General features: G+C 46.7%; 1 protein-coding gene across 1 annotated transcript in view; it reads left to right on the top strand.

Moving 5' to 3' along the window:
* The window catches only part of LOC311324623 (zinc finger matrin-type protein 4-like), a gene marked incomplete at both ends in the record, with an annotated part of 64,139 nt that overhangs the window by 33,141 nt on the left and 18,611 nt on the right, over positions 1-12,387 (top strand). The window contains one exon of the mRNA XM_084457120.1: positions 3,744-3,900. Within this exon, the coding sequence (XP_084313246.1) occupies positions 3,744-3,900 (157 nt within the window). The remainder of the gene's footprint in view (positions 1-3,743; positions 3,901-12,387) is intronic.

The following is a 12,387-nucleotide window of genomic DNA, read 5'->3' as shown; positions in this document are numbered from 1 at the left end:
TGTGTGTGTGTGTGTGTGTGTGTGTGTGTGTGTGTGTGTGTGTCTGGCGAGCGGTGTAGGCTACTGTAAGTCACCGAGTGACTCACGGTGCTGTACTGCCCAAGCATGCACAGTGAGCCAGAGAGGGAGTGAGGAGGAGGGGGGAGGGTCTGTCCATCGCCCTCTCACTAGCCAGACAGAGAACCTGATCCGGCCCACATTAGGACTCAGTAAAACACAGGATTTCTCCGTGCACCCCTGGAGGTCAACAGACACACTCCGCCATCGAGGACGCCTCCGTTGGGCTCGGCCCTGGCGGCGGCCCCCGTGCTAACTAGGAGCGAGCACCGCCAGCGTCGCGGCGACGGTAGAGAGAGGCAGCGCTGCGTTCGGCCTCGGCGTCATGTAATGAGTGGCTGCGTCTGACAGCGCCGCCTTTTGTCACGGTGCAGTGTGCACACCAGATGACTTCCCCCGCCACGTCCTCTCAGGCACTGGGGGACAACGCACCGGAGATGACACACACACACACACACACACACACACACATGTATGCACACACACACACACACACACATGCACACGCACCCAGCCACCCACACACACATACACAAACACACACATGCAAAAACATGTCACAGTTGGAGTCATGCGTAATAATAACACACACACATTGCATATAATTGCATACTGTATAGTGTATACTTTGTTAATACTGTCAAGGAAATTAATTCACGATCTTTCCAGTACACCAGAAGAAAAAAAAATTATTAAAGCAATATCATGAGACATTAAACCTAGTTGTTAAAGAGACAAAGGGAAAAGGGACCAGCGTGGGAAGGTTGAGTCCGTGTCTCACTGCCTGAAGCATTCCCCTCCACACCCTACTGAATGGCAGCATCCATCCCCCGGTGCAAGGCTGTGCTCTCTCCTCTGCTGTCCTCTCCTCTCCCTCTCCTCTCATCCCTTCCTCTCCTCTCTTCCTCTCATTTCCCTCTCCTCTCATCCCTTCCTCTCCTCTGCTCTCCTCTCTTCCTCTCCTCTCCCTCTCCTCTCATCCCTTCCTCTCCTCTGCTCTCCTCTCTTCCTCTCCTTTCCCTCTCCTCTGCTCTCCTCTCTTCTGCTCCTCTCCCTCTCCTCTCATCCCTTCCTCTCCTCTGCTCTCCTCTCTCCCTCTCCCTCTCCCTCTCCTCTGCTCTAATCTCTCCCTCCTCTCCCTCTCTTCTCATCCCTTCCTCTCCTCTGCTCTCCTCTCTTCCTCTCCTCTCCCTCTCCTCTCATCCCTTCCTCTCCTCTCCTCTGCTCTCCTCTCTCCCTCTCCTCTCCCTCTCCTCTCATCCCTTCCTCTCCTCTGCTCTCCTCTCTTCCTCTCCTCTCCCTCTCCTCTCATCCCTTCCTCTCCTCTCCTCTGCTCTCCTCTCTTCCTCTCCTCTCTCTCTCCTCTCATCCCTTCTTCCCTCTGCTCTCCTCTCTCCCTCTCCTCTCCCTTTCCTCTCATCCCTTCCTCTCCTCTCCTCTCCTCTCATCTCCTCTGCTCTCCTCTCTTCTTCTCCTCTCCCTCTCCTCTCATCACTTCCTCTCCCCTCCTCTGCTCTCCTCTCCCTCTCCTCTCATCATTTCCTCTCCTCTCCTCTGCTCTCCTCTCTTCCTCTCCTCTCTCTCCTATCATCCCTTCCTCTCCTCTGCTCTCCTCTCTCCCTCTCCTCTCCCTCCTCTCATCCCTTCCTCTGCTCTCCTCTCTTCCTCTCCTCTCCCTCTTCTCTCATCACTTCCTCTCCACTGCTCTCCTCTCCCTCTCCTCTCATCCCTTCCTCTCCTCTGCTCTCCTCTCTTCCTCTCCTCTCTCTCTCCTCTCCTCTCATCCCTTCCTCTCCTCTCCTCTGCTCTCCTCTCTTCCTATCGGTATCTGACCGAACTCCTGCGTCACCACACCCCTTTCCTTCCAATTATTGCCATTTTAGTTCCTTTTACATTATTTAGTAATATGCTGCACTTTTTATTTATATTTTATATTGTTGTCTGTGTCTTTGCATTTATCTGTATTTGCACTATTCTTATGCTTTTGTATTTATATCTTTTGCTTTTATCTGTACAGCACTTTGGTTCAGCCACAGCTGTTTGTAAATGTGCTTTATAAATAAAATTGACTTGACTTCCTCTCCTCTGCTCTCCTCACCCCCCTCTCCTCTCCTCTCCCTCTCTTCACTTCTCCCTCTCCTCTCCTCTGCTCTCACCTCTCCATCTCCTCTCTTCTGCTCTGCTCTCCGCACCTCTCCCTCTCCTCTGCTCTCCTCTCCTCTCCTCTGCTCTCTTCACCTCACCTCACCTCACCTGTCCTCTCCTCTGCTCTGCTCTCCTCTCCTCTCCTCTGCTCTCTTCACCTCACCTCTCCTCTCCTCTCCTCTCCTCTCCTCTCCTCTCCTCTCCTCTCCTCTCCTCTCCTCTCCTCACCTCACCTCACCTCACCTGACCTCTCTTCTCTTCTGCTCTCCTCTCCCTCAAACGGTTCCTATCTCCCTCTTCCTATGAGTCAAACTGTTCTCTTTATCTGACTGTTGGGGTTTACTGACATGTTCAATGTACATCTGCTATAGTAACATAAGCACCAGCCCCCCACACACACACACACATACGGTTTGTGTATTTTTAGGCGATGTACAGTATTATACTGCTGACTACTGTATGTAGTTGTAGCTGTAGTAGCACTGAATGCTACGAGAGGTTTTTGGCTAACACTGATTAGGTCTGTAACAATAACACATTTTTCTAGACAATTAATTGTCTCAGAAATAATAGCGATTAACAATATAATTGTCAAAAAAAAAAAAAAAATTCTTTGTACGTTGAGTGGAGGACCTAATGCACTTGCGTGCCTTTTAGTGCCTTTTTTTTTTCTTTTTTTAGGGGGTACGCTTGCAAAGCATGCCCTGGTGGGAGGTTTCTAGGTACCAGAAGGGTTCTAGAGCGGTGGTGTTTTATATGTTAAAAACATACAGGGGAGCTACAGTACAGTAGGCCTATTCTTGCTACTGATGTATTGAACTGAATTTTTAACACTTCAACAAAGGCCAATAATTTTGAGTGAGTGAGTGAGTGAGTGAGTGAGTGAGTGAGTGAGTGAGTGAGTGAGTGAGTGAGTGAGTGAGTGAGTGAGAGTGAGTGAGAGAGAGAGAGAGAGAGAGAGAGCTATGACCTGAGCAGAGAGGAGGGTTGAGTCCCAGCTCCCAGACCAGAGCCTCTGGTTTGGTTTAGGTACTTGCTAGCTTAGTTAGTTAACTATCTTGCTTCTAGAACCTACTGTATCAAACACAACAGCCACTGTCTGGAACTGCAACCATTATGAAATAGTACACTGTTAGTGGTCGGCCTAAACATTAGCAATTAAAATAAAAGGAAAAAAAAAAGCATAGTCGCGGTTAAAAAATTAATTGCAACTATGTCATGAAATTGCGGTTTGGCGATTATGTAATAATTTTTACAGGCCTAACAATAATTGTTACAGGCCTAATTGTTACAGGCCCGATACAGTATTTATGGGTCACAAGACAGTTTTCCTTCAAGGATTTTTCTCTAGAAAATTATGTTTGGTTCAGCTCAGTATATCAAGTGTCTGCTTCTATACCACATCAGAGTTAGGGTTTAAAAAAGCTCTTCGGGCAAAGAGATGTCATGACGGTGTCATTTATGGTTTAATGTTTCATTTATAGCCTAGTTGCCTAAAAGTGTGTGTGTGTGTGTGTGTGTGTATGTGTGTGTCATTCCAGGGCAGTGAGGAGGGCGATGTGGACAAGAACAAGTGCTGCACGCTGTGCAACATGTCGTTCACCTCAGCGGTGGTGGCTCAGTCACATTACCAGGGGAAGATCCACGCCAAGAGACTAAAGCTGCTGCTGGGAGAACAGCCGGCCATCACAGCCAAAGGTGGGTGTTCACATACAGAACAGTACACTCTGGGTCTACCTCTCTCTCTCTCTCTCTCTCTCTCTTGGCTCTCTTTTTCCTCTCTCACTGCCTCTCTATGTCTCTCTCTCTGACCCTCTCTTTCCGCTCTCTCTCTCTCCCTGCCTCTCTCTTTCCTCTCTCCCTATCTCATTCATTCTCTCTGCCTCTCTCTCTCTTTCTCTGCCTCCATCTCTCTGCCTCTCTCCTCTCTCTCTCTGCCTCTCTCCTCTCTCTCTGTCTATCTCTGCCTCTCCTCTCTCTCTCTGCCTCTCAGCTGTCTCTCTCTGCCTCTCCTCTGTCTCTCTCTCTGCCCCTCTCTTTCCACTCTCCCTATCTCTCTCTCTCTCTCTCTCTCTCTCCCTCTCTCTCTCTGTCTTGCTCTCTGTCTCTCTGTTTTTTGTTCTCTCTCTGAGTCTCCTTCTCTCTCTCTCTATCTCTCCCTGTCTCAGCTTCATTCCAGCTTCAGTTGTTACGGTCAGAGGAAAAAGGTCTAAAGCTCTGTACTGTAATTAACGTATTGCCTGAATCCACACCAAGACCTAAACACACTCCTCCGCATGCTAATGTAGCTGTGAGGAGCAGGAAGTGACTCTAATGAAATCAGACAGATCATGTTTTGACAGTTAAAGAGCAACAGGTGCCTGGAGCCTTTTGGATAGTAGCTCATATGGCATGGCTAGCATGTAAACAGGGGTGGACGTCCCTATTCCAGTGGGCTGTTTTGTTTTTGATTTAATTAGTCTGCTCCACACCTGGGGTGAAGAAAGTCTGGCCACTACCGTGAACCTCGGCAGCTGCTTGCCTTCAATCTGTTTACAAATGCCAATCGAGAGAATAATGAAAGTTGGTCACAGGGGAAATTTGGGTAGTGATTAGTACACTTATGTAACCACAACACTCCTCCAATCCCTACACCTGAGACATCTGTGTGCAGAGAAGGAAAGACAGAATGAGAAACATGTTTATATTTTTGAAGTTTATTCTCTCTACCCATTTCCATGCTTGACACAGTTTCCTGTCACAGTTGTCTGGGGATTCTTTATTGTTCCATTTTCATATATATTTATATATATATACATTTTGATTGGCGTGAAGCCCTCTGTGAAGCCCTCGTTGTCGTTTTCATCGTAGACTAACCTCTGTTCGGTCCGTGGAGACTGCATTCATCTTATTGGCTGGAAAGCCACCAACACTGTACATTTAGTAATACTGTTATAATAAAAGTCCTAAAGAACTACAGTACCCTGCAATGCGCTCATCTGCTTGTGTGCATCTGTGAACAATGGGTCTGGGTTCTACATTACATTACAGTCACTTTTATCCAAAGCGACTTATGGGTTCTAGATTTCTGGGGCTGCAGTCGGAGCCTGCGGTTGTTGTTTTGAGAGGGGCCCGTGTTTCAGGAACACTCTGCTCACCTCCTCCTCCTCCACGCGTCCGTCCTTCCTCAGCGCCGGGGTGAGAGGAGGGGAGGAGGGCAGCGTCGTGCAGGAGGCCTGCTGTCACCCTTTCACTGCACATCAGTGTCCCCTCTCACCACCTCGCCCTCGGCCCTAATTGACCCACAAAAAAACTAAGAGTGAAGAATTCGGTAGGAATTGTGTGTGCGCTGCAATGACTCGGTCTCACAGGGGAAAATATCTAGATTCAAAGGAAAAACAAAAAAGCACTCCTCAGAAGCGTCCATGGCAGGAGTGATACCCGTGTGTTTGTTTGTTTGTGCCCATGGTTGTTTTGTTCCGTGTCAAGGCTGACAGAGGAGAGGAGGGGAGGAAGAGGAGAGAGGGAGGTTGAGAGGAGAGGAGGCTAGGTAGAGGAGGGGAGGAGAGAGGTGGAGGCGAAGCTACTGCTGCCCAGCAGAGTGAACCACATCACCGCCACCTCCAACACTATGACATCACCTCCCAGCACTGCGCGCTGCCCCAGGGGAATTACCCAGTCAGCCAGGAAGTATACCGCTCCAATCAGTCAGTCGTTTCCTAGTGTACTTGATGTTCATTTTATGTGTGCTTGATTTGACTGGACTGGAGGTTGTGACAGCCTCGATTGTGGTTGTGCTGGGCTATGTACACATTGTACTGTATGTCTCAAACATTGCAGCTCGATACGCATCCTGTCCATCACCTGTAAACTACAGTAAGGAACGTGGTTACAGTGTTTGAAATCCAATTGAGCAACTACTGAGTAGTTTTTAATTCTGTCATTACCGAACCAAACTTTTGCTTTCATTAAACGGCTAGAAGACGAAATCCCTGTTGTGCCACTTCCTGTCTCTCCTTCCCCATGCCCGTGACAGATCCAATCATTAACCACGCCATCTGTGGCAAACGGTTCATAACGGTGGAGTCCCTGGTCCCACAGAGGAAGATCTAGACACGGCTATCAATCACTCTGACGCCCAGCCAAAACAGGCCCTGTCTGCTCCCAACCCTGACACCCACAACACAAGACTACTGACTGATAATGTAGTCCCTTTTTTCTTTCTCTACCACGCAGTAGTAGGTAGGTACTGCGCACACATTCCAACCGAGGAGTGTATCAGGGAGTTTGGATAGAATCAAGGAGAGAGGGTTACAGTGCCTTCCTCGGCTCATTCATTTGAATGGGATATTTAAAATGGATGTTGTAACTGTGATATAGTCATGTTGTTTTATCACGCCAAATGACAGTGACTAGCCTTCTATTCCTCATTGTACATTCGACATACTACCCTTCTTTCCTTTCATGACAAAAAACGACTTAGGGCATTAAACAAGACAGGCCTCTCATCCCTCAGACCGAGGATTTAGACTTCCACCAGCGTCTGCACTCTCCAGACACAAGCGTGGTACTGCGAGAGGTCAGGCTTGCTGCCACGGCAAATAGAAAACGTCAGTAAGATAAATCCAGGACATCAGGGGAGCCGGGCTATTGATTTCTACATAACGGCCGTTAGTAGAGCGGCCCAGTGCATTCCCTTTGATTCGCTGGTCTCCCAGGACAACCCTGTTGTTCCAGCCAATAGGAAGAATCGAGGCCCAGGCTGGCCGCTGCCCTGCTCTCATCCCTACGGCCAGAACCCTGACACCATCTTCCAGGACACCATTGATCCATCTAGAATTTATTCCGGGCTCCCTTGTTAGAGGTGCTGTAATATCAGATCTCTTGTGATTGGAGAGGTGAAATCCTGAGCCCCTCATCCGCACACAGCTCAGGATCAGTGGAAAGAGAGGAAGGAAGGGTGCCTTTCAAATCCGTTATTTCCTTTCTCCCTCTGTTTTTGACATCACACATTCATGGCTCTGAAGCAGAGTCTCTACACACAAGCGATATGGGAAGATTTTGCACTTTTCATTTGAAGCCATTGCTGTGGAAATATGAACATGCATATTCAGTGAGCATACATACTGCATGGACATTTCTTTGTTGTAGATGAATCGGGTTATGATGAGCAGCATGATGAGCAGTCTAATGTTTGACTCTGCTAGCTATGAATGAATAGTTAATTTGCTATTAGTATTCATATACAAACACAGGCGCTTATATGTCCTGTAATTTCCCCAACTGGCTAATCGTGTTCTTTGAGGCAGAGTTGCCAGCTTACATTGGAAATATCTGGCCTGTCTCCAAACTTCAGTTGGCTATAAGCACAATAGCTGGAGATCTGAATGTCGTTCCCAGCGTGATGCTGGAATACATCCTAAATAAATAAACACATCAGAAATAAATCCTGGCACTTGGTTTAGAACTGCATCCAGATTACTGTGAAGTGCTTTCAAGAGCATGCAGTAGAGGTTGTGGGAATGCTACAGTAGGTACGCGCTTCACTTCCAGTAAATAGCCACAGAAAATCTCATCTACTGTATGAACGCAGCAACTGAACGGTTTAGGTTCAACAGCTCAACTTCCAAACACTACACTGTATGTACAGAACTTCAAACCAATGTCTCCATATACTGCAGCTGTAGGCTGAAGCAGGGCAGGGTAGCCCTCCTGTAGGGCTTAATGTCGAAAAGAAGAGCTTGCTCGTTTGTATTTTAGAATCTGCACAGCTTGCAGGTCTCGCTGCAGGTGAAAGGTGAAAATGTGCAGTGTTCTATAAAAATATTTAGTTTTCCCAGTTGTACGGTGGGGGAAGGGGGTATAAAGCCCAAAGGGGCCCGATTGTTGGAAAGGATGCCTGGAGTCAGAGAGCTTTGATTCGTTTCTTTTTGATGACCGATTCGGAATCTCACCAGATTTCATAAATTCACCCTCAAAGACCATTGTACATGCATTGTGCATGGCCCTCTGTGGCCACAGAAAGCACACCTAGCATTCTGGGAAAAGGTAATTCTCCTTTAATGGAATATGAACTGATGTTGTTTTTCAATTGGCATATAAATTAAATGTAGTATGATTCCAGCATATGTAGCCGTTTTGCTTATTTACATATCCATCCTGGGAACGAAGAGGAAATGTCCTTTTTCAACCTCTCTCCTGCTTAATTTTATTCTACGCAAACTGGTTCACAGTGCAACTTGAATACATGTATGCACCCCCTCAGGGTAATTGTGCCTATTCTGGGTATGAATGTTAACTCATCTCCACTAAGAATGGAATTTGAATAGCAATTTCCACTAACCACAGCCAGCTGCAATTCAAACTCTTCAGATGTAGATATTTTTCCAGATGTACTGTCTTAATTATATCAAACATGCAGAAGAAACTAAATGATTTCACCAACCAGCACACATCTCATCAAAGCACAAATAGCATAAAATCAGGATGACTGTGTGTCTAGATGGCTACATGTAAATAGCTACTCAACTGAAGGGCTGAGACCATCATCAAGGAGCCTGTTGTGATGTAGTCTCGCGATGCCAGACTTTCGACATCACCATCTACAGTAGCTGTGTGCAGCGTTTAGAGACTGACTTGAGAGTCTACTGCAGTTGTGACGTCACTACCTTGGTGATGAATGGAGACCATCTGTCTTCAAAATGAAAACTGTCCATGTTCCAGTTACTGCTGTAGACATGATGCCAACCAGGGATACTAATGTTTGGCTGTAACAGAATCTACGCACCAGTTTAAGTGAGCAATATTCATTTGTTTTATGACCGTTTCGTTTATTTGCTCATTAGCGAATGAACATGTAGCACATTTCTCCAAACTAAAGTGTGCATTGAATGTATCTAGAGATTTAAACTGTGTGAGGAAGAGGATATTAGAGGGCATCATAAAGATGAGTCATGCAGCTTCCATCCCACTCCCCTCCCTCAACTATCTGTGCTCCCCTATGACAGCAAACTCAGCCTCCCATCTCCATTTCCACCAAATGCAAGGAGGAAGCATCCTTTTCTTCAACGTATTGTCTCCTCTGGTCTCTTTGTACTCTCTGTACAATCAGCAAAGTACCCAGACTGCTCTATCCTTCACTACAAAAGGTCACAAATCCTCTCTCTCTCTCTCTCTCTCTCTGTTGGTACCCCTCCACCCGTATCTACTCCTTTGTTGTTCTCAGATCCAAGAAGCTACTGTATAAATATATTTCTATCTGCTCTGGAGAATTGATGGCCTTCTACATGATTTTAATGTGCCCTTTACATCAATACATTCCCACGGGCCAACTGAAAAGGGTTGTGGACACCCGTCTGGCCTTCGGGGGTGGGGGGGGGGGGCGGCACTGGCACCTCTGTACCCCAGCTCCAAAATACCCACCATGGGGGGGGGACACCTTGGCTCTAATGATGCTATAAATGCTGGAAGAGAGCTTAGGTCCCGCCGTGCAGTTATCTATGAGCTTGGAACCTTGAACGTAGAATGGTGCAGTTATCCCCTCAGTAGCAGAAGTAGTGATGAATGGGGACGAGGCCCCCCCTGGTGAGGATAAAGACCAGAGTTGGACTAGTCGGCTGATAATGAACGGAAAAACGCCTTGTTTGCAGCTAGGAGAGTAAAGGATTCGGGATGAGGCTGTTAGGAGAACTGCGGGAACATTAGGCCAGAACACTGGCTATGATTACAGTTGGCCTCAGACGGTACCCTGAGGGGAAGATGTACTGAGGATGAGTAATGGTGACCACTCAGCTACTGGTGCCCCGCCTGGCGTCTCTGAACATGCATTGTTTATGAAAATGTTCAGAACTTGGTTTGTGTTGTGTAAATATTTCTTTCAGGGGTACTTAATGTGTTTTATTTCCAGCTCTTAGGCTGACATGAACTGGCATAAACTTCTTGCCTCAGTGTGCCCCCAATAAGGACTACTTTAGTAGCACAGTTAGGGAATCTGCACATCATCGATGCATTAATGTTCCTTTGTCAGCAAGCGGTATGTTCCTCTTTAAGAGTAATATATACAGGAAATGTGAATGTCAGTACAATGCTGGCAAGTACTGAATGCATTCCAGAAATAAATATTATCTCTCTTCCTTCTGTTGCAATAGCCTACTTTGTAAACTGTCAGAGGCTATAAAAACACATTATTTACTTTACGGCCCAAAACACTGTGAGGTTTCACTACATGATGGATGGTTTCGCTAAACCTGGGTGCAGCCCGATGGATAATGTACTGTAAGAGCACTATCACCTGTGGCAGCTGGCTACGGGTGTCCGTGGTGTCACAACAGGAAGACAATGGTCAGGCATCAGTATCAGTGCGAAGATGTACAACCTGGATACGATGCACCATCGACCCTCACTTGATAGAGAACCAAAATGGCTTTGAAGAGGGGAGAACCACCGGAGCCCAGATCTTGGCCTTAAGGAGGATCAGCAAGGAAGTGAAAAAGAACAACCTGACAGCAGTGCTGTGTTTTATCAATTTCAAAAGGCATTGAACTCGATACATGCCTCTTCCAGTGGTACAAGAGCCAAGGTGGTGACCCCAGAGGGCAATGGTGAGGAGATTGACATCCTGGTAGGGTGTACACCCTTGCTGCCTTCCTCTTCATTATAGTCCTGGACTATACACCTAGGCAGGCCATCAGTGGACTAGCCTTTCTCAGTTATTCAGAAAATGATGGGCACTGGCAGGGCCAACTCAAACAACTTCAGACTGGGTGTAAATACCAACACGATCCAGAGGTAGATGTCCCTGGGAATTCAAAGTGACATCTACTGCATTGTATGTCACATAAAGCTATGCAGTAAACTATAAATGAGTAGCAGGACTGGTGATGGGGAAGTGGCTCTCTGCAGGGGGGTAATTGCAGATTATATTGTGTTATGTCTGGTCGTGTTTCAGATGTCAGATGACTCAGTGAAAGTGTCGGCGCTGTCCAAACTTGTTCTCTGCAGTATCTAAACACACTGTACAAGCAATGCAGATCACACAAAGTGCCTTGTGTGCCAATGCAAATTACACATCACATTAAAACAAGGGCCCGTAGAAGTGAGACTCATTCATTTATTTTGCTTCCAGGGACAAGCAGACACAATTAAAGACATAAAGTTTGAATCAGCGTGTTTGAGCAAAGAAAAAGGGGAAATGTTTCTCCACATTGATGGAATTATCTCTTTTTCATTTTGTGAATAATTCACCTCACCTTTGTTCCCCCAGCCCTATTGTCATCCCCCACGGACGATACGCTGCTTATTTCACACGCTCTGATTCTGAACACCTACAACCACTTAATTCCCTGATTTCAGAGTCATCCATCCTCTTTTATGCTGCAGAAGTTAATTTCCTGTATTAGCTGCAGTCTGAAGCTAGAGCTTTGTTGTCTCATACGACAGAAGTGAAAAAACAGGTGGGATGGGCAATACAGTAGCTCAGCATACTGTATATACAGTAGGCACTCCACATCTAAAGCTAGCGCTTAACATTCCCATTGTTTCACAAGGCCTCGGTTTTGTTACCATCTACTCTGACAACAGTAGACAGTTAACCAGGAGAGTCTTTCAATTTTCAAGTTTCAATAGTCTCAAGGATGAGTGCAGAGAATCACAACAACCTGCCATTAAAAAGAGTAAGGCTGAGGAAGGGAATGCTGGAAATAGTCAGTACAGTAAAACTGACACCACTCCAATTCTCCTGTCACAATGTGGACATTTCTGCCACTGTGAGATGCTGACAGGCTCATCTCGTTGGGGGCTCATAACAGGATCTGTTCCCCTGAAATGGGAGCACTGTTGACTTGGAGAGGGTGGGCCGAGCAGTGGGGTGTTAAAAGTGATTAATGTAATAGCACAGTTTCGTGTAGGAGCTCCCGTCCGTGCGGCGAGATGCTTGTTTGGGGGTTAATGGCAGCATCCATGCATGAACGCACAAGCGAGCAGCCACGAGTAGAGCAAAATATTTTCCTCCCATTTGCCAAGTAAAATGCAGGATATCAGCCTCAGGACTACGAAAGACATAACAGCTCATTATAGCCACAACCAGACTGATTCAAAGTCAGCCATTAATACCTCACATTTTGCCCTGTCATCTGCTAACAAACATTAGACTTTATGGACTTTAAGTTGACTGAGCAGTCTGAAAGGTAGTCTGTCTTTTTCCAAACA

The sequence above is a fragment of the Borostomias antarcticus genome (assembly GCF_949987555.1).
Source record: "Borostomias antarcticus genome assembly, chromosome: 23".
NCBI lineage: Eukaryota > Metazoa > Chordata > Actinopteri > Stomiiformes > Stomiidae > Borostomias > Borostomias antarcticus.
This window is presented reverse-complemented; position numbering and strand designations above follow the sequence as displayed.